Raw genomic sequence first — 25379 nt, forward strand, 5'->3', positions numbered from 1 at the left:
TCGGAGAGGGCCGTCATGAAGAGTTAATCATCATACTCTGTTTTCTGTTCTTTACCGCTGTCAAAAAGAGATGAGAACTTGATAGACCACAGAACAGCCAGTAGAACCTGTGTTGGTACATTAACTACTGCTGCTCCCCTGCTGATCTAATTTAATCCTCATTCAAATAAGTGACTGATTAAAGTATTCCTCAACTCATTCACCAAGCACTTAGATACTGTATACAGTGTTCCAGTATAAGAGTTTACAGCAATAAACTGTTGAAAATGATCCAACAAACTGTCTGTGTTGCAACAGTAGCACTTGTTATCTTAGTGGGTTACTGTTTGCCTTACTCACTGACATTAGCAGATGATTAAAATTAGATTTCCAAATGTATTTATTATAACACTTTTCCAAACAGTATTGCAAAGTGGATTTGAGTAAAACAATGCTAATGAAGTAACAAATGGTAAGTGTAAAATAAAACAAAATGTAGTAAAACACAGTTGTTATAATGTAAAATATGTCTTCATAGGAGATGTTATAATTGCTGACAAATATTCTACATCAATAAACACTTAAAATGCCCTTATCTGTGTACAACGACATCATAGTGTGTTATAAACCATTTATTAAATGTTTGCATACTGCTTAGAAATGCTTAAAGTAAAGTGTTACCAAAATGGTAGGAGAGATAGTTAGACAGTTGGGAGAAACAGAAGGCCATAAGGTATAAATCAGTTTTGGAGAGAGATTTAAAATAGGCACTAACTTTGTCTGCCTGAGACTCCTTGGCAGGAAGCTTGAGGGGCTCAGACAACAGAATCTTGATTTTGAACCACTGTTTTCAAAAAATGAACAAAAACAAAATAAACATTTATCCAGCTGTTTCTTCATGTGGTTAAGATTAATGAAGACCACCAGTGTAGATAAGATGAGCACAGAAAAGGCCACCACTATCAACATGACAACAAATCAAATTTCATGTCATATAGTATCTTATCTTGACATATTCAGTCTGCAGATCCAAGATGGAAGAATTTGCTGACTAACACACATTTTCTGTTTCCTTGAACAACGCCACTCAAGGCATCATGCATTACTGTAAGTCTGTATAAAATATTGGGATGTAGTTTTATAGCAGCCTTTTTCCATCCTTGTGACTCAAGTTCCAGGTATAATCTGTAGATAATTTGTTTGGAACACCTTTAGCTGAAACATTAATGCCTTTAGGGCACACAGTAGCACACTTGACAGCTGTCCAAAGAGGTCAGTGGTATTAGTTTTCTAAGGTTTATGAGACCTTGACTGGTTATATGGACAATTTGATCTTCTCACATTCTTACTGTGTACAGACTGTGTTAATGTTTGCACTCTGTCATGTGTGTGTTTATAGTTTTCCATTAAATCTGGCCAGTCCCTCTGTCCCTGGCACATATAATCTGATGATCAGTTGCAAGGCCAGTCAAGTAGGTTGGCTGGAGAAGAGTCGATTAAGCTGAGGGGAATCACCTTCAAATGATTTGTGATTTGTGAATTTAAATAATGCATAAACTGGGTGCTCTCTCTTCTGGCTGCTGATGTTGTCTTTCCTGGTTAAATATAGGTTAAATGAAATATCTGAAAAAAGTACAAGAACCTCATAAGAGATAGTCTCCATTAGGATTTAGTCTCAGCTTTTGATGACTTACTGTAGCTTTATGCTATTCTACAGTGGTGTAGAAATCTTCCTGATTTCTTATTTTTTTGCATGTTTGTCACACTTAAATGTTTCAGATCATCAAACAAATTTAAATATTAGTCAAAGATAACACAAGTAAACACAAAATGCAGTTTTTAAATGAAGTTTGTTATTATTAAGGGGAAACAAAATCCAAACCTACATGGCCCTGTGTGAAATAGTGATTGCCCCCCTAAACCTAATAACTGGTTGGGCCACCCTTAGCAGCAACAACTGCAATCAAGCGTTTGCGATAACTTACAATGAGTCTTTTACAGCGCTGCGCCCACTCACTTTGCAGAATTGTTGTAATTCAGCCACATTTGAGGGTTTTCGAGCATGAACTGCCTTTTTAAGGTCATGCCATAGCTTCTCAGATCTAACGAAGAGTGACGAGATAAAGAGCCAACTGAGACCTTATGCTATGTCTTTGAATTACCTTTTATTATTATTTCATTTCCTCATTCTACTCTTATAATGCTTAACTTATAAGAAACTATTTTGAATGACTACTTTTAGTTGGCTCTTTGTCTCGTCACTTCAAAATCCTTAAATCAACTTTGTTTCCTAATCCCGCCTCCCCTCTATTTTTACAAGTGCTTAAGGAAAAGGTACCAATGAGATTAAATGGATGACATCCCTGCTGCTTGCCCTTGATCTAGAAGTCTGGTGTATTAAATGCCTATCTATTGTACTCACAGTAAGTCAGAGAGGGGAAGCTCTTCCTCTCTCTGGACTACAAGCCCCAACTGAGCCAGAAAAACAGAAGAATCTGCTATTCACTGGGATATCAGTTCCTGCAGGACCAGACACAATCTTTCTGATCTTTCAGCAAGATACCATGTGTTGCTAGTATCTTTTTCCTGAAGTGTTTCCTGTTTGTTTGTTTTTTTCACTGGCTTCCTTCCTTGAAACACAGTTGCTATGGCTTCAGAGAATCTTCAGCTGCAGAGATGTATGCAAAACCGCCGCTCAACTGTCAACTGTCTGTCAAAGGATATAGAGGACAACAAAACATTCCCATTTTCTCAGGAGAAAACAGTCAAAGCATGGAGATCTCTGGAGAATCTGGACAGTCCTGGCATCAAAGCAGAGTGCCCCAAAGTAGAGGACAGACCTGAATGGCAACAGAGCATCAATGTTAATGTTGGGGGGAAAGTGTTTCATATCCCCAAACAGTGTGCTGTTAAATATCCTAAAACCCGGATAGGCTCATTGGCCCTCTGCAGGGACCGAGCAAAACTCCTCACACTGTGCGACGACTACTCTGTGCGCAAGAACGAGTTCTTCTTTGACCGTGACCCTGTCTTCTTCCACCACATCTGCCATTTCTACACAAGTGGATTGCTGTGGGTCATACAGGAAATGTGCCCCATCAACTTCGAGGAGGAGATCGCATACTGGGGCCTGAGTCTGAAGGACACCCAGCTCTGCTGCTGGATGCTGTTCGAGGAGAGGGTCGACGAGGTAAAGGACAACCTGAAGGTGGACAGAGAGCTTATGGCTGAGATTGAGGTGAAGTATGATGACAAGTGTTTCAAGGACATGATCTTTGGTAATATGCGGAAGACTATATGGAACGTGGTGGAGGATCCGTACTCTTCACCTCTGGCAAAGACTTTCACTGTGCTCTCCAACCTTTTTGTGCTCTTCTCCATCGCTGCAATGACTCTCAACACTGTGGAGGAACTTCAAACATATAGAATCAACAACAAAACGCACATGGAATGGGTGGAGATCATCACCATTGTGTTCTTCACTTTTGAATATTTAATTCGCCTTGTCACCACTCCTAACATCAAAATGTTTTTGAAGAGTGGACTCAACTTCGTGGACATGGTGGCAGTCATGCCTTATTTCATGCAGATCGTATTCAAAGCCTTTACAGACACTGATGACATGAATGCACAGAAAGACCTCACGGCCATGGCTCAGGTCAGCAAGCTCAGCCACGTCCTCAAAGTCGTCAAGCTGCTGCGGATCTTTCGGATTTTGAAGCTGGCTCGACACTCGACTGGCATGAGAGCGTTTGGGTTCACTCTGCGGCAGTGTTACCAGCAGGCCTCTTGCATTTTACTCTTCATTGCCATGGGAATCTTCACTTTCTCTGCTCTCCTTCATTCAGCAGAGAGGGAAACTGAGGGATCTCCTATCAGCAGTATCCCATATGCCTGGTGGTGGGCTGCAGTGAGTAACAGTAGCTGAATAACTCAATGTCATACTCCATGCTCTTCTAGACTTCAGATTTTATCCTAATCCACAAACATCTGCCCATACACCTTTGTCTTCTTCCTCTGCATATGCCTGCTGTAGAAGACAAAGATGTGATATAGTCAGCACTGCCACTAGAAAAAGGAAACTAATAGGAAAGTCATGGTTTTTATTCCAACCTCCACAGCAGCTTGTTTCACTTCTGCAGGCTCTTCTAAGAAAATGAAAATCTTTTGCTCAAGAGCACCTCAAGATTAACCTTACATAAACATACCATTTATGTTACTATTTATATTATTAACTGACTGTGCTTTAAACAAAAACTTAATAACGTTAATGCTAAAAAATGCATTAAACTTGCTATGTGCAAGCAGCTATTTGCAACAATAAACAATTTCTTCTTCCATTAATTTCTTCTTTGTTTAATTAAAACAAACTGTGGGACAGATACCACTATTTGCAGTCTGAGTGTAAACAGCTTATTTCCTTTGTGAAACGGGTCTCAGGGCCTTTTTGCTGCACTTGTGACTCCTCCTGTTTTGTTTGGGCACATGCATGGAGGCACGTAAGATATAAGGAAGCATTAATCAGTTACAAGGACTGCAGCACAAGGGAATTACGATCTCTAAGACTGGGCCAACATTACTCAATCCTGGAAGTTTCTTAGATAATGGTTTATACTAGTCAGCAAGATTTGAAAATAGTTGACTAAACATCAATAATCAGCTTTCCCCATCATGCCTATAATTAAGCTTATAATGCTTCAGAAATTAAGCATTATGAGCTTAATATCAAGAAAAGCCACTATTTTGCAGATTTATGAAACACTGTGTTAATGCATCTGGGCTTATGGCCAATTTAGTAATTATAAGCAACATATAAACATTGAATAAATGGTTTATAACACACTGTAATGTAGCTCTAAACAGATATAAGGACATTTTAAGTGTTACTTAATGTACATGTGCATTTGTCAACAATAATGTGTCCTATGAAGACATATTTTATATTATTACATCAGTGTTTTACTATATTGTCATTCATTGTCCATTTATACACCAGTTCCATTAATGGGTACCCAGTTGAGGAGTTCAAGTTGTTGACAAATACATTAATAAACATTTACATCTGCTTACTACATTATGGTGTGTTATAAACCATGTATTAAATGTTTATATACTGCTTATAATAATTATAAATAGGGAGGGTTAAAATAAAGTGTTTCCAAAATGATAAAAAAAGTAAACCCTGCTGTTCCTTGTTAAAAGCATAGATTAAAACCAGCTATTTGAAGCTACATGAATCACCTGCTTGAATTTTAACCCTCAGTGATGCAATTCTGTGTCTCAGTATCTCTGAATTGGGCCACAGCAATAAAAAACATGATTAGCTCATTTGAAACTTGCAGCTGCATGACACTCCTTTACCTGCTTAGTGGGCATGTTATGAGTACTGGCTGGAGGCAGAGAGTGGACATTCCCTCTTGCAGGGCTCTGGTCTCTGAATATTGGTTTAGTGGGAGTGGCAGCCTGGTTGTACAGATTAACGTCTCAGAAAGTTCTCATCTTTGAACGTCTCACATAAACAGCTGTTGTGCACTGTAAAAATCCCCTTGCTTTGCAAACATGATCAAAGATATTTCGTTCAGGCATATTTCATTTTGACAATAAAGTGGTATAAGAAAAACTGGAAGTGGACTTGATTTGCTTCAACAATTAATAAAATCCTTCCAGTTACGCCAGTTTAGCTGCATTTCAACTAGAAAGGTTCCACTCAGGAGATAAGAAATTTCAGTTTGAAGAACCTCTGTTGTATTACCTTAAACTAGTTTAATTCACTTTTAGCTCATTCTTCTAATCATCATGAAGAATCATATTATAGTGAAGAAAATGTTAATGAAAACTGAATAATATGGGACTGTTCACTTTTCTCTCTTAGGTCAGCATCTCTACCGTGGGCTACGGGGATGTGGTTCCTGTGACTGTCCTGGGCCGCATTGTGGCCTTTGGCTGCATCTCATTTGGTATCATCCTCAACGGCATGCCGATCTCTTTCCTCTTTAACAAGTTCTCTGATTACTATGCCAAGCTAAAAGCCCAGGAGTACAACACTACCTTAGTGCAGCGGCGCTTTCAGCTGAAGAGGCGCATCCAACACAAAATGGACAAAATGTGTTTTCATCCCTTGGAGGAAGATGCTGGTACAGACAGCCGCTGCACATGCCCACACTGAGTGAATCTTAAAATGCAAAGTGATAATTTATGGGGTGTCTTCAGTGTGAATGTGTTGCTTGGTAAACTTGAAACAGAATCTTCATGAATGACAATGTGTTAGGTACAGGGGAAATAATCTAACAATAAATGAAAGTACAAAGAGGATGTACTACTTAAAATTAAAGTCAACATTTGGGAACGGCTTGACAGTGAAAGAAACATTCTGGTTAAAAGAAGATAACTTGAGTTCTTCACATGGTGGAGGATGATGAGGAATACCACTTTTTGTTGGATGGATGTATGGATTTTTTAACATGTTTTCCTTTTGGGTTGAATTATTTTGATTTATTGGGGTTAGCTTGCCTAACTTGTCCTGTTAAAATTCCTCTTTTTGAATATTTTGTCAAATGTTTCTACATTAAGATAGACATGAAACCTGAACGCTGGGCATTGTACATTGACATCTGACGACTAGTTTGTCATAAAGTGGTAGGAAACACCCTGCTGCTTGAGGTTTCCTCAAGTCATTTCCTGTGATCTGAAAACTGGGGCACTAAGCTCCTGCTCACTGGCTGAGTGCCTTAAAATGTAAGATTTGATTGATAAAAGTTGGAGATGCAACATGGCATTTTATGCAGAATTTCTATTATTCCAAATAATTTTAACACTATATATACTATACTATATGTGTATACAGTATATATGTAAAATAGTTTAAGCAAAAGCTCGAAATTTTAGGAAATATGTTTATTTGCGTTCCAGCGGAGAGTTCAATGAGAAGATCAATACCACTCACATATCTATCCCTTGAGTATGAAACTACAACCAGCAGCTGGTAAGCGTAGCCAGTTAGTTTCTCCCTGTATCTGGTCTTTGTGCTAAGCTGACCAGCTGCTAGCTGTAACCTTATATTTACCGTACAGGTATGAGAGTGGTATTAGAGTGGTATCTTCTCATCTAACGCTCTGCCAGAATAAGTGTTTTTCCCAAAATATCAAACTTTTGCTTTAAAAGGTGGGGTATGCAATTCTGGAGAAATGCAATACCATGTCCAATACTATAATTAGAGCAAAGAACGACACATCAAGTAATATAACTAACGTTAGCTAGGTTGTGCGTTAGCAAACTGAACCTATAGTTGCTGCTGCAAAGCTAACAGCCAGAGAGGACGAGACGATTTCCCAGAGCCAGCAGACCAGCTCCAGACAGCGACACTCACAACTCTCCTGCTACTATAGCTAACATCACAACAACAGCATATCTTGGCAAACTAGAAAGTAAGATGAATGTCGGTGGGCAAATCATTTAACGTTACCTGACACACAAATCATGGCTAGAATAGTGTTGCGTCACGAGTCCGAGCCACTTTGTTAGTTTCCCATTTACAGAGCCAGGGCTGTGTCCAAACACCAGAGTTTTTTTCAGTGCACACACTGAACGGACAGCTAGCGGACCGTAAGGACATATTCACTGAATTTGACGAAAAGATGTGTGCTGGATTAGAATCGCGTACCCCGCCTTTAATCAAATATAATAAAATCAATTATCTTGGTCAGCCATGTGTTTCAAGATTTATGGCATAAAACAGTCTTGCTCGAATACTGGTAACAAAATTAATATCTCAACTTGAGATTGAAAGTTAATTCTTGACCATGGAAACCAGAGTTGAAACAAACAAAACAGTCTCACCACAACGCCACGTTTAGGCCAACATGGACAAGAAGTCTTTAAAAGAGTACTCCACTGATTTAGCATTGCACTTCTAACATTGTCGGGCTCACAGTTTGGAAAAAAACAAAAACAAAACAGGATCAGAATCCATGCAGCAGTACCAGAGATATCGTCTTTTTATCCTACACATTCTTCTCCCTTGTCAAAACCTGGCACCTATATTACCCACAATGCAACATGGCCGCCAACAGTTCAGCATGTGTTATGCTGGTAGCAGCTAATATTGCCACTAGCCTCAAGCAGAGTCTTTTACAACCAATTCACACTTTATTGGAAAGTCAGCAGGACTAATGGGAAGGGGCATAATTCTTCGGAGCGAAGCCTTCGGCGTCGTACCTGGTAACTCCAGGGAAGTAGCGATGGTTCCAGCATGAAGACTGAAGCAGCGGTCACCTGTCTGACTCGGTTTAGATGCCGCGTGGATCTGGACAGGCAGACTGGTCCGTGAGACGAGGAGCAGGTGGTACCGTGTAGACCTGGGCTGGCCGTGTGGTGGATTTGGTGGTGGGATGTGGAGACTGACCGTCAGCGGAACCAAGATCATGGAGCAGGTTGCAGCCAAAGGGTGTGGCTCCGTGGTGGAGTTGTTGTAGTCAGGAAACGTGGAGTGGCTGGAGGCAGGCAGGCTGACAGAAATCCAGACAAAGGCAGGAATTGTGATCACCATCCTGAGGCAGAGCAAAAGAGGATTAAAAAAACAAACAAAACGAGGCAACAAAACACACTAGCAAATAGAGAAGCTATTCCTTAATTTGGCATTTATTAAAGAATTGGAGGATCAAAAGCATCTTGTACAAGGATCTTTTCTATTCAGAAAACCACAGTCAGCAAGCTGTTAATCTGTAGCCATCATCCTAAAAAAGAATGCTATTCTTAACATTACACAGAGTTTTAAATGAGAATGTACAACTATCTGATAGGTTTCTACAGAGGTGGGGAGGAGCTGTGGTTTAGACTTAGTTCTCCCTTCGGTGGTGCACAGGCTGATCCAGCCTCTTGGCACACGATTCCACCCTTTGTGTGGAGACAGCACCCTAGGGGAGGAATCCCACACTTCCTCTATTTTTAAGTTGCTTAAGTCTCTGCTTCGCTCCCCAAAACTGATACTTTTTCTCTCATGGTCATTACAATACATACTGTCCTCAGTACATGATGTTCTTTCTGATATCCCTGTTTCTTTGTATCAATGTAAGACTGTTTGCAACAGCTAATCAACTTTCCCTGCAGTCAGCAAGTCTGCAGGACAACACTTTGAATTGTTAAGCCTCATGCCCTGTGTGTGTGTATATGTGTACAAAAGTTTCAACATGGTGTTAATATAATAGGCATGCAACCTTCGTTTAAATTTTTATTCTCACAGGAGCCTTGCCGTAGTGGTCGTGTAATGGTACGGAGACGATCTGGCATCAGCGTTGTGGGAGAACCCGGTTATTTGAGCAGTGGAGACTGATGGTAGATTGGAGACAGGTGTGCTGGTAATCAGCAGCAAGCGGGAAAACCACGTAGCCAGACCAGAAGACATACACACATATACACACACACATCCAACGACGAGTCTGGGACACACAAGACACAGCAGGGAAGGAGAGCACAACAGAAAACACATGGCTGGGGAGGATAAGGTGGCTGACTACCACAAAATTACAATAGGTATAATGAAACAGAAAGAAAATAGAAAAGTGTCTTAATAAGGAGCCACTATGAGCCTCTTGACTGATATTCTCTATACCTCTGAGACTGGAGGGATTAAACACCATTCCTCCAAAATAATTTCTGTCATTTGGTGTTTTGATGATGGTGGTGGAGACCGCTGTCTAATACAAAGCTCTAAAATCTCACATAGGTGTTTGGTTGGATTGAGATCAGGTGCCTGTGAAGGGCAGATCCACATCAACTTCACACTCATCAAAACATCCAGTGACCCCTCGTGCCCTTTATGGCAGCATCTGCATTTAGGTTTTTAGGTGTCACCACTGGGCTCCTTTAAGAAACTGGGTTACCAGAGTGTGAGACCCCACAGTCTGGTTCCACTCTAATGTGACTGGCCAATATCGCAGCCACATAGACCTTCAGGGTGGAAGCAGAGAGCTTCTTTTCCAGCAAAGCCTGCAAAAACCGCATTATTATCGCCACAAACAAACTCTAGGAACCTCTTTGTGAGCTCTACACCACTCTGAAAAAGTCCTCCACCTGTTGGCATAAAGTGCCCTGGTGTTCAACCACCTGTTCTTCCGAAAATGGCGGAGAAGCTGGAGTATGGCCTCCACTCTCCCTGGAGTTGGGGAGGCAAGCATTTGGCAGGAGTCAAGGGTTAATCCAATGAACACAATTTGCACTCTGTATCTTGTGCCTGAATTGCTTGGTCTCTTACAAGTTCTGGTGCTAACAACAAAGTTCAAAAGAGGGAAGACTAGAACGCCAAGGGCCAGATGTATAAACGATGCTCACACACAAAAGCTATGCATACACTTAATACACATAATTTATGAATAAACTTTATCATTCTTTATAATTACTTTGGAGCCATTATTTCTGTTAATGATCTATTGATTATGAATCAGTCTCTGTCATCATGATAATCATTGATTATCCTTATCCATATCGATGGTTATAGGTACATGTGATGTGGAAGAAGTATTCAGTGTGAAAATACTGCGTGTCAAAAAATTCTACATTCAAAAGTGAAAGCACAGAAAGTAAAATGCAGCTAAAGTATTGATTCATTAGCAGCATTTTAATGTTATATCTGGTTGAGGTGAGTTGATATAATTTACTGCAAAGTTCATGACACTGCATTATATGCTCATTATAGATTTTAAAACCTTAATCAGAAAAATAACGCGGCCTAGAGCTGTCTAATACATGTAGTTGAATAAAATGTACATTATTTCCTTCTGAAATGTAGTCAAGTACAAGTACCTGTTACAGACTTTATAAGAAGATGATATTGAGATTGTAGATAGACGGATGGTTGGCTATCCTGTGGGACTCCTGACTCGGAAACGGACACCGCCCATCAGGCTGCGCAGCCGACCAGAGCACATAATCATGCGCCTGCACACTGGATTTATTAATAATCTTTGTAGCTCAGAGACGGACGAGAGGCTCTATCTCCTTTTAACGGTAAGACACTTGGTACACTTGGTCAGATATACAAACCAACTTCATAAACCTAATGGTGTTTATCATCTAGCTTTAAGTTCCCGTTTGAAAGTAACGGGGCCTATTTCAGATAACAGTAAATTTTAACATTTGTATTTTTGTTGAGGCTTAATCGATAATTTTCATAATCCCACCTAATTGGGATACTTTACTGAATAACGTTCAAGCACATGGCACATCAACGATCGGGTCGGAAAAACAACGCATCAGACATAACATAACAGAAAGTATTTCAAATTTGTCTTGTTGCTATAAAAGCGTTTATTTCACAGTCCTCTCTTACAGAAACTAGTCTATAATACGCATACACCGTTATAGTTGTCCGTTAGCCTATGTGAGTTAAATATAAATATCACCTGATCCTTCAAATGTCGACTTCCTTGAGCACGCCAGCAAACATGCAGTAACCTTTACTGCATGACACTTTAATTAGGCAATCTGTCACTTTCAAGTCGAGTCCAGTGTGCGAACTGATGACAAAATCCATAAATACAATGTGTTATGTATGTAGAAATGGCCGTGTCATACTCGTAAAATGTCCCCTGTGATTATTATACTATTAGATACGATATAAACTGTTAATACTAATGCTTCAATATGTCAGGAGCATTTTACTGTTGTAGCCGCTCGAGGTGGAGCTAGTTTATCTATTGTATATACAGTTTGGTAGTTAAGTCCAGTGGTTCCCAACCTAGGGGTCGGCAGTCTTTTCAAGGGCCACAAGATAAATCAGAGGGGTCATGAGATGATTAAAGGGAAGAAGAGGGAGATGAAAGAAGAAAAAAATAAGTTCTGATACACAAATCATTTTCTGCAAAAGCTTTTCTTTTTTGTGAAATATTGGATAATTTGACCTCTTTGGGATTTAAAAGAAACCCTATGAGGAGTTTAGTAAACTGTTTCCTTCAGAAATGTAGTGGAGTAGAAGTATAAAGTAACATAAAATGGATATACCTGAGTAAAGTACAAACACTTCTAAATTGTATTTATGGTTCTTCAGTAAATCTACTTTGTTACTTCCCACCCCTCACTGTTGAAAAATGACTGAGAGCTTGTTTTTTGTTTCCACTCTCTTGTAGGGGTGATGTAGGTTGTCAGAACAAAAGGTTACTAAGGTATATTGTCGGATATAACCTCACATTATAAATCCTGTATGGATTACAGGATTTATAATTTATAATAATATAACTATGAAGCAGATACTGTAGGCTAAGATTAAAAGACAGATACTGAGCATATTACTAAAAGTAAAATACAATCAAAATAGGCCATAAAGTTTGGAGATTTGTTGTGCGAGTTTCTTTAAAAAAGCAACAAGTATAAATAGACTGCAGTAGATAGATAAAGTCAATGTGTGTGACATTTTGATCGAAGAGAGACAAATATGAAGTGACTGTTTCCACTGTCTGTGGCTACAGATACTTGGATCAATAGATTAAATAACAATAGTATAAAATACTTGGATTTTGTATTCAATCATCACTAACTGAGCACTGGCTTAGACCTGTAACCTGTACGGTAAAGCTTTTAGCAAGGTTATTCTACCTGACAATAGTGTCCCCATTTGCAGTGCTGGAAGAAGTATTCTGATGCTTTATAATCTGATATATATTTAGACTGTTTTTCTCCTATCGACTTCAACGATTAATTCATCTAAGCCAGTCAACCTGTCTCTTAGACCCCATCACAACTAGGCTGTTTAAAGACGTTTTACCCTTAGTTAGCACTTCTTTACTGGATATGATCAATCTGTCTTTATTAACAGGCTATGTACCACAGTCTTTTAAAGTAGCTGTAATTAAACCTCTTCTTAAAAAGCCCACTCTTGATCCTGGGATTTTAGCCAACTATAGACCTATATCTAACCTTCCCTTTCTCTCTAAGATCATTGAGAAAGCAGTCGCCAATCAGTTGTGTGATTTTCTAAATAACAATAGTTTATTTGAGGATTTTCAGTCAGGATTTAGAGTGCATCATAGCACAGAGACAGCACTGGTGAAAAAATTCAGAAAACCTTTTTAATTGCATCAGACAATGGACTTGTCTCTGTACTTGTCTTGTTAGATCTTAGTGCTGCGTTCGACACCATTGACCATCACATCCTATTACAGAGACTGGAACATTTAATTAGCATTAAAGGAACCTTTTAAGGAAGTGTTCATGACTCCACCATAAGAAAGAGACTGGGCAAAAAAACAGCCCCAGACCATCACACTACCGCCACCATATTTTACTGTTGGTATGATGTTCTTTTTCTGAAATGCGGTGTTACTTTTACACCAGATGTAATGGGACACACACCTTCCAAAAAGTTCAACTTTTGTCTCGTCAGTCCACAGAGTATTTTCCCAAAAGTCTTGGGGATCATCAAGATGGTTTCTGGCAAAAATGAGACGAGCCTTAATGTTCTTTTTGCTCAGCAGTGGTTTTCGTCTTGGAACTTTTGGCACAGTCTCTTTCTTATGGTGGAGTCATAAACACTGACCTTAACTGAGGCAAGTGAGGCCTGCAGTTCTTTGGATGTTGTTGTGGGGTCTCTGAATGGCTGAAGAAGAACAAAATGAAGACTTTGGAGTGGCCTAGTGGAGATAAGTTGAGCAAACTGTTTGCCAATGTTTATTCAACATCTTGTTGCATAATAGCCGAACCTTATATGGATTCAGATGTGAATTTGATACAGCATTCTAGTGAGGCTGACAGACGAAGAAGAAGATCAAAATGAAGACTTTGGAGTGGCCTAGTCAAAGTCCTGACCTGAATCCTATTGAGCTGCTGTGGCATGACCTTAAAAAGGCAGTTCATGCTTGAAACTGTGGCTGAATTACAACAATTCTGCAAAGATGAGTGAGCCAAAATTCCTCCACAGCGCTGTAAAAGACTCATTTCAAGTTATCGCAAACGCTTGATTGCAGTTGTTGATGCTAAGGGCGGCCCAACCAGTTATTAGGTTTAGGGACAATCACTTTTTCACACAGGGCCATGTAGGTTTGGATTTTGTTTTCCCTTAATAATAACAACCTTCATTTAAAAACTGCATTTTGTGTTTACTTGCGTTATCTTTGACTAATATTTAAATTTGTTTGATGATCTGAAACATTTAAGTGTGACAAACATGCAAAAAAATAAGAAATCAGGAAGTGGACAAACACTTTCACACCACTGTATTTCTGACACATCCTGCTTTAAACGCTGATGTGGTAGATTTGAAGGGTTCATGTTTGCAGTTATGTGTTTTGCTGTATGATGTTGAATAACAGCGTGAGGCTAGTGTTAGTCTAGGCGGGTCATTTTACAGTAAATGTTAATATTTTGAGCTTCCCCTTTTTTCACGTTTTATAAATGAGTATTTAGTTTGTTCTAATGACTTCATGTCTGACATCACCCATATTCCACCCATTTTGAGGAGACATGACAACATTTGATTTGTTGCAACCCCAAGCCCCATGTAATAGTACAGCATGTGAGGATTCTGCAGGCAGATGCCAAGTCACCTCATGTCTGCTCTGAAGCTCAGTCTGCTCACTCCTGTTGACCTCTGCCTGTGGTTCAGAGCAGTAAGGCGAAATGCCCAGAGCTTTAATTTATAGGCAATCACCCTCTCTGTGCCTTATACTTTGAGAACTGAAAGAAGTTATTATGGACTAATGAGACAACATTTTGGCTATTTGAGCTTAGTGCATTTTCTTTGATGCAGTTTTCCAGAAATGCCAGCTCAATACAATCTTCTCTTAACAGATGATGCTAAAAGTCCATGCTTCTAGTTGTAAATTTAACTGAGCTTGTATTTCAGGGGCACTTTCCTATTGTAGATATAAAATCAAGTATAACTCCACAGTCTATATGTCTCATCAAAAAGTCTTGAAATGATTTTGAATTTTGGATCAGTTTAAAACCACCTCCAGACTAGCTGTTGTATCTCCAGTAAATCATTTGTTGGTTGAAATGGTGCTCCAGTCATCTACAGAATGAGCATTATGCTCATTTAAGAGCAGAGTTGCACCGTTTTGACTTCAGGAAGACTTACAGACTACCAAGGTACTCTGGTGTGTGCTAACTTTAACGTTAGTGTTTAAACTGCTGGTGGTGTTGCTTTCTAAAGTTAACTGTTAATAGTGTCTAAGTATACTTTTGGTCTAATACGACATTAGATGAGGTTTCTAATTACAGCATAATTTAGGTGTGTAATATCTAATTAGGGTATAACTGTGTGTGTTTATTGTCTAATAAAGAGCATATTATTTTTGGTTTAATTTGATACAAAGTACAGCTTATTACATCATATTAGTGTACCTCAAAATAAAGTGCGACCGAAAAAATGTAGCACCTTACCTTCATTTGTTAGGCACAGACTATTTTTACTTAGCTTAAACTGTGTTTTCTGTTCATTTCCGAAATGACAAAATCTTTTTTTTTTCTTCTTCAGGCTAGTAATACCAGATTAATAATGTGAACAATGAATCAGCACTAAGAGGAAACTTTTAACCTTTTCAGACATTTAACGTAGAGCTTCAAATTGAACTCCCCGTGCTTTGTTTGACCATTTTATTTAAATGTACAAGATTTGTTTTAAATGAAATTGTTGTTAAATGTAAATCCAATATTCACTCATCTTTTATTTTTGGTTTGGTCCACCAACTCCTGAGAAAAATATCTGTGTGTGTTTAGCATGGTATTGTATGCTACTTGTTTACTTTTCACTGAGCAGGTGTACAAATCCATGAGATTGTGAGCTCCCCACATTTCTTCCTGTTAAACTGGTGCGGCGTGATAGTGGCTGCAATGTGTGCAGGGGTTGATAGTTTTGATAAAAAAAACTGTGTTTTGTTTTGTCACTGCAGAGTTTCAAGGATGAGAAACATCAGAGCAAAAACTTTCTTGCTGGCAGGAGCTCTTGGTCTGTTGGTCCTCCATCTCTGTAAAGATTTTATTGATCACAAAACCATCCATCTCCCCATAGATGTGAGAGAGGGTCACAGTCAATTACAGCAACACGCCACAAAGACTTCCTACACATTCTCCTGGACAAGATGTCAACAAAATATGTCTGCTGCCAACATCACAGGCTTCAGCTCTCTTCCTGGTGGTATAAAAGACTTTCTCTACTATCGACACTGTCGCCATTTCCCCATGCTAATGGACCTTCCTGACAAATGTGGAGGACCCGATAAATCAGCAGAAGTCTTCCTTCTGTTGGTCATTAAAAGCTCCCCTGTGAACTACGAACGCCGAGAGGTGCTGCGCAAAACCTGGGCTAAAGAGAGGTTACACAATGGTGTGTGGATCAGAAGGATCTTCATCTCAGGAACGATGGGTACTGGTTTTGAGAAAGAGAGACTGAACAAACTACTCGAGCTGGAGCAACAAGAGTACAGTGACATCCTCCAATGGGACTTTAGTGACACATTCTACAACCTCACCTTGAAGCAGATACTCTTCTTAGAATGGATGGAAAGAAACTGTCCGAACGCTCGCTTCCTGCTAAATGGTGATGATGACGTCTTTGCCAACACAGACAACATGGTCGAGTATCTCCAAAGCCTCAAGGACAATGATGGAAGCAAGCACCTCTTTACTGGACATCTGATCCAGAATGTGGGGCCCATTAGATCATCAGGGAGCAAATATTTTATCCCAGTTCAGATTCAGGAGTCAGAGTCATATCCTCCCTACTGTGGTGGTGGGGGTTTCCTCTTGTCAGGTTATACAGCTTTGGTCATATACCATATGTCCCAGTCCATTGCCATTCTTCCAATTGATGATGTTTACATGGGTATGTGTCTGGCCAAAGCAGGACTCGCACCTGTTTCCCATATGGGTGTGAAGACAGCAGGACTGCACATTCCCTCCAACGCACTAGATGGATACGATCCTTGCTATTATAAAGATGTTTTACTGGTGCACAGATTCCTTTCAGCTAACATGTATCTTATGTGGCACAGAATACATGATCCTAATCTGAAATGTGGTCCCTCCAAGAAAAGGCTTAAGGAGCATTAGTGTGTGACTCATAGGTGATTACACTTTGCTTCCTGCTTCTGCTCTTAGGTTGTGAGACTTTCTTCGTATATATCATGAGAAAAGGTTTGGACTGTTTTTCCACCACTGTTCAGCTGTCAAATGGAACTTTTTTTATTCGTTAAGTCATCAATGTGGGCGAGCAGTCAGCTGGGAACGGAATGGAGGAGGTGATTTTATTCACATGTTAGTAGCTTTCACTGGAATGAAGGGGCTGACATGTTTGTTTACCTCATCCATTGTTTTGTTGACTAAAAATGAGGTTACAAAAACCCTGGGCTGCATGTGTGGGAGTTTGGTTTGTGTATGAGATATATATTTAAACATTTATTACTTCTGGCAGTTTAGCAGTGTGATTGTGTTGTGACTAGGGCAAGGTATTGATCCAGGATACATTCTGACTGCCAACTGAATCATGTCCATAGCACATAATTGTCCCACAGTCAACTACCAAAAGTTAGCACTTTTATATACTTTTACATTTATATAAAAGTATGATTTATTAAAGTATTTAAATTGTATTTAGCAAACTTCTTGTATACCTGTACACCGGTATTGAAATCTTTTGAACAATACCCAACTCTAGGTGTGAGTGGTGCAGGGCTATAAGGTTATATAGAATGTGTCACAGTCTTACAAAATATCATTCAAAATTCCTCAGGGTTTCTTACGAAATAATGGTGTAATGTAATATAGGTAGACTGACAAACTCTTCTCAGTAAATCAGCCATAAACTCACAGTAACCAAGGGAGCTGCTTAATCATTAATCAGATGTTTCTTCCGTCCCATTTATTGTGCAATAGCATCCACCATGTTATTAAAATCCTGTACTCTGGCCTAGGGCTGGGCTGTATATCAGAATATCAATTAATGTGTGATAGCCTGTAGATAAGCTCAGGTTGCAGTAGTTACTGAAAGGCTTTGCGTTGTGATTGCTAGCACAGAAAATAAAGAAAAAGTCTGTTTATGTAATGTTACTATGGCGTCTTCTGCTCATGATCCAATGTCCAGTTTAGTGACCTAGGGTCATACAGACTGACACTTAGAGGGAGGAGTTAAAGAGTTTGATGGCCACAGGCAGGAATGACTTCCTGTGGCGATCTGTGGTGCATTTTGGGGGGATGAGTCTTTCGCTGAAGGTGCTCCTTTGCTTGACCAGCACGTCATGGAGTGGGTGGGAGACATTGTCCAGGATGGCATGTAGTTTGGCCAGCATCCTCCTCTCTGACACCACCGCCACAGAGTCCAGGTCTACATTTTTATTATTATTTTATTATTATCATCTTACTAATCTGTATAGATTTTAATAGCACATTTCTTCTGTTTATGTATATGTTTATATTGCTATATTATTTCACACTTGCTTTGACAATGTTAACATCTGTTTCCCATGCCAATAAAGCCTGCTGAATTAAACTGAATTGAGAGAGAGAGAGAAAGAGAAAGAAAATATGGGTAAGGTGAAATATGTTACTTGTTTCCCAATTTTGTTTCCTTGTAGTTTGGTGAATGTATTAACCTCTTGCTGTTTTTCTATATCATTAGATTTGATAGAGATTGTACTGTATCTCTGGAATTTACATTTCCTTGCAGGACAAGGACACATCACACTGGTCAGAGTAAAGTAAAACCCAAATAAAAATTAAATGATTACTTGTTTGAGATACATTATTTTTACAGCAGGGTGGAAGGGATGTGTATAAAGTATGATTGTGGTTATCAAAAAGGAATACAGAACTGTGGTGCCCTTTTGTATCCAAAATATGTTACTGCAGTACTAAATGACTACATATAGAAAAATGTGCATTGAGCAATACATGCCAACACTTTTACTACTGTACCTTGTCCAAAATATGTAAAACAAAACAACTTCCCACAAGAGTAAAAGCACTCAGGGAACATTTCAGTAATAATACTAAACCTGTTACTAATAACAATAACAGTAGTTAGTTGTTTAATATTTTATCTCATTGTATTTCAGCAGTAATGCTATGGATGCGTGTACTGTGTAATTAAAGCAACCTGGGAAATGGCGTCGTCTTGTGGACAAAGAATGTAACTGCAGAACTAAATGACAACATATACAACAAATACAAAACAGGAGTGAATTGAGGCCATACTGTATGTGCCATATCTAATTTCTTTCTAAGACAGACAAATTCCCTCTCATCTAAAATGTTACATACAAGGTTCAAGGTTCAGCTTTATTGTCACAACACAGGATTGCACAATGAAATGCAGCTGTAGCCCACTCCACGATACGCACACACACACATAATGTACTGTGCATAAAAAGACCAACATAAACTACACATCCCACATATATTTCACCTGCAACAGACACACCACAGGGAAAGTACACAAGTGCTGCACTTTTTCCACAGTATGTAAAACGTCTTGGGTAAAATTCGTCTTGGGCCCGTCAAATTCATTCATTTTCTTCAGCTAAGCCCTCAAGTATAGTAACACACTGTGCTATATTGTTTATTGTTTCCTCATTAGTTGTTGGCCTTGGCATCTCATCTTCCTGGGGTCCATATGAAAAACTATAGTATAAATCAACAAATGTTTACACTTACACTACATGCAGTTAATAAAAGTTACAATATCACAACACCCAACCCAATAAAATTACATTAAATCCAAAGACTGGCTACTAGTGGCTGGGATGTTGCCTTCAATGGCTTTCTGGATTGTGGGACAAAAGAATGCAGTCTCCTAATAAAATTCAGTTAAAAATCACACAAATAAATGAATTCATCTGTGGAGTCCCAACACTTGTGTGGGTTGGACCTCATAAGGTAACTTCAGTTAAAAACTACAGTCTTACGAAACTACTCAGCCTTTTTTAAAACTAAAACTATTTCTGTGACCCAATTGTTGAAGATTTACACATTTGTTAGGAACAAATGAGAGCCATAGACAGGGTAGGGAGGACAGGACAGTGAGCAACGTGCTGCTTCTTTGGGTTCAAAAATGGTCATGCTGTGTCTATTTCAGTGACATTTGGCAAGTGAAATTGCAATTTTTTTCAAAATATGTTATGACCTATGTTTTTTCAAACATATATGACCTATATGTTTTTTCAAACATGTAGGTCTTCTATAAACCTCTCAATCTGCTATCAGCCAAGTGTGCACTGTATTCTATGTTAGAAGACAAAAAATAATATATACAGTGGCTCTAAAAACCATGCACGTGTTCAGGTGCCAGTGTTATTTCCCCATGATATGTGTTAGCAGGTGATAATGTACAGCACAGAAACAATGAGTCATATTCAAACTACACCCTTGATTGTGTTGCTTTTGCACTTCCCTGATATCATGTTTCAGTCAAACAATGGGAACCCTGTTTTGTTCATACAATAGACTAGTTTAAATTATGTAGATGGAAATCACTATATTGTGGTAGTTATTGGTGCAGAAGACACTGGGAGTCTTGATGCAGGGTGTCTTTCAGCGCATCAGGGAGACTGGGATTGGTTGGCTCACAACTATTTTCCTGCACTCATCAACTATGTTAAAACATCTGAAAATCACTAACTTTTTTGGTGAGGGTAAGATTTCAATTTTATAGTATTGAAAGTACAAAAAGTGGTGTGTGGACGAAACGTATTGTAAAACTGTGTTAGATAGAGATATTGGAAACATGTTACTTCTAGTCAATACACAGGAAAGTTTTGAAAGTCTGATGAGTCATGGTAGCAGGGGTACTGTTACAAAAACAATTGTTTTGTCTTCCTGGTCATCACATTCTTGTAATTCTGAAGTAAAAGTATGTATAAAACTTTTCATGGTATTTTTAATCATTATATGTTGCTATTCCCTTAATATCGCCACCCAATTAGGCAAAACGAAATGAAAATGAAAACTGAATGACATTTCATGAACATATTTGCTAATCAATTTTCATATTCTCTCTCTCTCTCACACACACACAAGGATTAACTATAGCATTTTAACATTGCACCAACCAACCCAGTCATGTCTTTTTAAAAAGGCTGTCTTTTCCCCTGATGCTGACTTCAAATCAAGCTTGTTGGGAGGATGCTCCGCTTTGATAGAGACTGGCTGATTGGCTGAAGATATGCCTCAGTCACACCCTGTATACCATCATTACCTTTACAACAGCGAGCTGCAGACTGTTTAATCACCATCGAAGGGATTCTAATCAAGTTTTCACGTCGATCTACCAATATGTGCAGGTGACTATTGATTTTAAATTGTGTCTGTAAATGTCATTCCTCTACAAACGGAAAGTCCATTACATGGTTTTTATAGGATGTTCGTTATTCGTTTATAAATATGAAACAAAAAAAACCAAAAAACAAATAATGGTTTGTTCTTCGTACTTTTGATTTTATGCTTAAGTCAAAAATAGGAAATGAAAAACGGGCGAGTTTGATTTTGATTAACCAGGAAGTTATTTTTACAAGTTTCAGCAAATACATTAGGGCGATGGCGGTACCTGATTTAATGTAATGAATATAAGCTTTAACATCAACATAAGTGTTTTGTCAGTAGAGTATTTTGGAAAAAAATCAATTCTCAGCAGTGTATAACTCACTGTATGCGTGTAAACTGGGACAGGTATGAGAGCGCTACAGAACTCGGTCGAGAATCCTGCGATTTTAAAAAAATTCTTCAATATCAAAGTAATTCACTGATAGTTGTCAGTACATATCAAAAAATTGTTAGTTAATTGGACGAAATTTTCTAAAATATAAAAAACGGGGTTCACGTTGCTACTCGCGTTCCCACTGTATCTATGGCAACATATCTCCCGCTTCCTGTAAAATCCTATCTGTTCGCACAAGTGAAGACTTTAAACGTGACATTTTCCAAAAAACACTTCTATTGATGTTCAGGCTCATTACATTGTAATTTGCTGCAAAGGGCAACACACAAAGCAGTCAGTAACTTCCTGATCACACAAATCCGACATATTAAATAGGCTATTCAAATCAAATTCGGTCCGTGGTCCGTTTTTTCCATTTCATAGTTTTGACTTGAGCATACAACTGAAGTAAGGAAACAAGCCGTTTTTAGTTTTTGAATGAAACATATATTGCTGCCAGCATATTTTGTTGTTCAGTTTATTTGGTGTTCTGATTTAATTCTGATAACGAAAGCTTTTGATCTTCCTTAATTTTTTACCTCAAAGGACACGTTCTCGTATTTGTTTTCGGGTTGTTGTTTTTTTTTGTTGTTTGTTTTGTTTTTAGCATTTATTGCAATTAATACACCAGTTTTGCCATAACTGAAAGTCATACATAATAAAAATGTAGTGGAATGATGTTCCTGAATTTTTTAAACAATAAGTTTAGCCGCGCAAGTTTTAAACATGACCGTGCATTCAATTTCAATCCACTAGCTGTCCTGGCATGTTTATTAGGTTTCAGGTGTCAAGCAGGAGAAAATGAAATAAGACCCAGAATGCAGACGAACAGGTTAATAAAGTTCACAAGTTTGCAGGGAAAGTCAGGCAGGGATCAACAAACCGGATGAGCAGTCCAAACAGGTAATTCAATCCAAGGAGGGAGAAAAACGAAAAACAAAATCCAAAGTTACACAGAGGACAAAGGCCAGGAACCAAGACACCAAGCTCAATGACGATCTGACGCAGAACAAACAAGACACAGACTTAAATACACACAGCTGGGGGAGATAAGGAGACACAGGTGAAAACAATCAGAAACAGGAAGCAAAAATAAAAGATATGTGAGGTAAGGAGACTATTATTATATAAAACAGGAAATGACTGAGCACAAACCCCAAACCATGGCAATATTGGATAGTTAAAAGATTTAAATCGCCACAAAACTCTAAACTTTTGGTTTAGTTTTTCCATAACATGTTTATATTAATTTCCTCATTCCTCTTTTAATTACAAGCAGACCTCATTTCATAAACATATGTCACCTTATGCAGCTAAACAGTTGAGAATGTCTGTCAAATGATGATCTGTCTAACTATCTGCACCTGCTTTGAAAATTAAAGAAATACTCTTTCTTAATGTTGAGTGGTAATGCAGAGCAGCCTTTTACCATGCTACAAAGCAGGTTGAATCAGTTTTCAAGTAAAGGACAAATAGACCATTGAGTTGAATCATTATGTTTGTAGTGTCAACAAAAACTGTGCAATGTGATCCACACTGAACCTCTGGGCTATAGTAAGGACGTCTCTGTAATTTTGTTCAACCAGTTTGTTGTAGTATCTATCTGGTGTACCACCAACTACAACACTAACTGTAAATCTGCCTAACAAAACTAGCAACAAAAAAAGAAACAGGAAATAGATTGTTGATTCAAGTAAACAGTCTCAAGCCAAGCTTTCTTTTGGTGGTGGATTTTAAGGATTCATGCAGTGGTTTCAAGGTCAAAGTTACGTTTATTGTTTTCCATAAGAGAGAAATGTCTGAGTAAAACAACTGCTGCATAAAAGACAGAAGTCATAGAAAAACAAGATTAATTAATTAAAACTCAATAAAAACACACTTGCAGACACGACTTTGAATAAAAATAAACCCCGTTTTTCCTATAGAGCAGGTTTAGACCGTACTCTTTATAATATTATTTACAGAGACCCAAAATTCCCACCAAGAGCAAACAACTGGCAGGAAAACTTCATTTTAAGAGGCATTGGATTAACTTGACAAACTTGCTTTTATCACCTCAGGAACATTGCCATTGTTCACACAATTCGACCTATGTTAAGTTTTGAAGATACAGAAACTATTTTACATGCCTTTATCTCATCACGCCTGGATTACTGTAACAGCCTTTTTACATGCCAAATAGAAAAACCTTTGACCGGCTACAGACTGTACTGAACTCTTTTAACCAGAGTAAACCAGTAAACTGGTTTGAATGAACACGTCATCAGGTTTTAGCCTCTTTACACTGACGTCCAGAACGTTTTAGAATTGATTTTAAGGTGCTTTTAATTACTTACAAGTCACTAAATGGTCTCAGATCTTTTATCCCCGTACAACCCTGCACCTTCAGATCCTCTGGCAAGGACCTTTTATGTGTTCCAGGCTCTCGGCTAAAGACTAATATAAGGGGACTGAGCTTTTGAAATAAGAGCCCTGAGGCTCTGGAACACGCTGCCCAAGGAAATAGGACAGGCTAGGACAGACCTTCCCTAATTTCATTTAATTCAATTAAATTCAATTTTATTTATATAGCGCCAATTCATAACAGAAGTGATCTCAGTGAACTTTTCCTATAGAGCAGATCTAGACCGTACTCTTTATAATATTATTTACAGAGACCCAACAAATCCCACCAAGAGCAAACACCTGGCGGATTGAGAAAGAGAGAGCAGGAGTAGCACAATGCAAATTCCACATAGAATAGAATAATAATAATAATCAGTGTTGGGCAAGCTACCTGGAAATTGTAGTGAGCTAAGGTACCAATTACTCTATATTAAATGACACTTCACTACACTGAAGCTACCTCCCAGAGAAATGTAGCAAGCTAAGCTATAGCAACATGGCAAAAGTAGCTTACTACATAGAAGAAATTATTTATTTTTTTTTTTTTAACACTGAACCAGCTTCATTCCAAGTCAGTGATATCGCAGTGATCAATAAAACTGTCAATAAGCTGTGCTCTCTGCTCTCACTTCTCTAAAACCAACCACTCAACCACTCATTTTATTCACTTTCTGCCAACAGAAAGGAAAAAAATGTAGTTAGCTAGTGGTTAGTTGTTGACAAGTTGCTGGCTGGTGTTTGCAGACTTAACTGACTGAATTGTGTTGGTCCAATAGTAGCTTGGTTGGCGATGGGTGCGTTAGCTTATTCGGAAATCACATGAATGTGCAAAGCCCAAGGATTGGCACGTGATGTCATGTCATATGGAAATGCTTCTGTCAACTACACATACACGTCCATGTATGACAGGGGCATCACCTACTGATCCTTAGCAGTTTTATTTCAGACCGCAGCAGAAAGCTCCGCTGCTTGAGCTTCAGAAATGTTCAAGTTTACTCGAAATGCTTGGGGAGATGTAACGATAGCTTGTGTGGACACTACTGCCCTACTTGATCAATAAAAGAGCTAAGCTCCTGAAAAGCTAATTGACTCAGAAAACAGTGACGCTACCACCACGCTACTGAGAAATGTAGTTAAACTAGTAACGCTGCTACTTGCAGCGCCGCTACTGCCCAACACTGATGTAGTGGTAATCTTAATATTAATAAAATAATAATAGTAATAATAATGATGGTTCAGGACTCACCTGAGCCAGCCCTAACTATAAGCTTTATCAAAGAGGACAGTCTTAAGCCTACTGTTAAATGTGGAGATGGTCTCTGCCTCCCAAACCCAGTTAGTT

General features: G+C 38.7%; 4 protein-coding genes across 14 annotated transcripts in view; 3 read left to right on the forward strand and 1 right to left on the reverse strand.

Moving 5' to 3' along the window:
- Positions 1-12740, reverse strand: part of LOC122878177 — a 20656-nt gene extending 7916 nt beyond the window's left edge. For 2 of the 9 annotated variants that reach the window (XR_006378425.1, XM_044200616.1), the window contains exons 1-3: positions 9216-10770; positions 8194-8525; positions 755-823 (exon numbers count right to left, since the gene is read on the reverse strand). Coding sequence is in view for 7 of the 9 variants with exons in the window: in XM_044200616.1 (XP_044056551.1) it covers positions 795-823; positions 8194-8525; positions 9216-9463 (609 nt within the window). In the remaining 2 variants the exon portion in view is untranslated. Of the gene's footprint in view, positions 1-361; positions 824-3873; positions 4010-8193; positions 8526-9191; positions 10771-11375 lie in introns of those variants that run through there. The other 7 variants (XM_044200614.1, XM_044200611.1, XM_044200613.1 and 4 more) reach the window with 6 other exon arrangements.
- LOC122878172 (potassium voltage-gated channel subfamily V member 2-like) lies at positions 817-8572 on the forward strand. The gene is made up of 2 exons (XM_044200599.1): positions 817-3889; positions 5852-8572. The coding sequence occupies exons 1-2, from the start codon at positions 2627-2629 to the stop codon at positions 6143-6145; spliced, it is 1557 nt and encodes a 518-aa protein (XP_044056534.1). The 5' UTR covers positions 817-2626; the 3' UTR covers positions 6146-8572.
- LOC122878176 (N-acetyllactosaminide beta-1,3-N-acetylglucosaminyltransferase 3-like) overlaps positions 10842-25379 on the forward strand; it is a 27993-nt gene continuing 13455 nt past the window's right edge. The window contains exons 1-2 of one of the 2 annotated variants that reach the window (XM_044200609.1): positions 10842-10980; positions 15858-16693. In XM_044200609.1, the coding sequence (XP_044056544.1) occupies positions 15868-16693 (826 nt within the window). In that variant the 5' untranslated portion in view covers positions 10842-10980; positions 15858-15867. Of the gene's footprint in view, positions 10981-15857; positions 18689-25379 lie in introns of those variants that run through there. The other variant, XM_044200608.1, reaches the window with a different exon arrangement.
- The window catches only part of LOC122878174 (N-acetyllactosaminide beta-1,3-N-acetylglucosaminyltransferase 3-like), a 9449-nt gene continuing 5120 nt past the window's right edge, over positions 21051-25379 (forward strand). The window contains exon 1 of one of the 2 annotated variants that reach the window (XM_044200605.1): positions 21051-21239. In XM_044200605.1, the coding sequence (XP_044056540.1) occupies positions 21232-21239 (8 nt within the window). In that variant the 5' untranslated portion in view covers positions 21051-21231. Of the gene's footprint in view, positions 21240-21328; positions 22761-25379 lie in introns of those variants that run through there. The other variant, XM_044200606.1, reaches the window with a different exon arrangement.

The sequence above is a fragment of the Siniperca chuatsi genome, linkage group LG6 (assembly GCF_020085105.1).
Source record: "Siniperca chuatsi isolate FFG_IHB_CAS linkage group LG6, ASM2008510v1, whole genome shotgun sequence".
NCBI lineage: Eukaryota > Metazoa > Chordata > Actinopteri > Centrarchiformes > Sinipercidae > Siniperca > Siniperca chuatsi.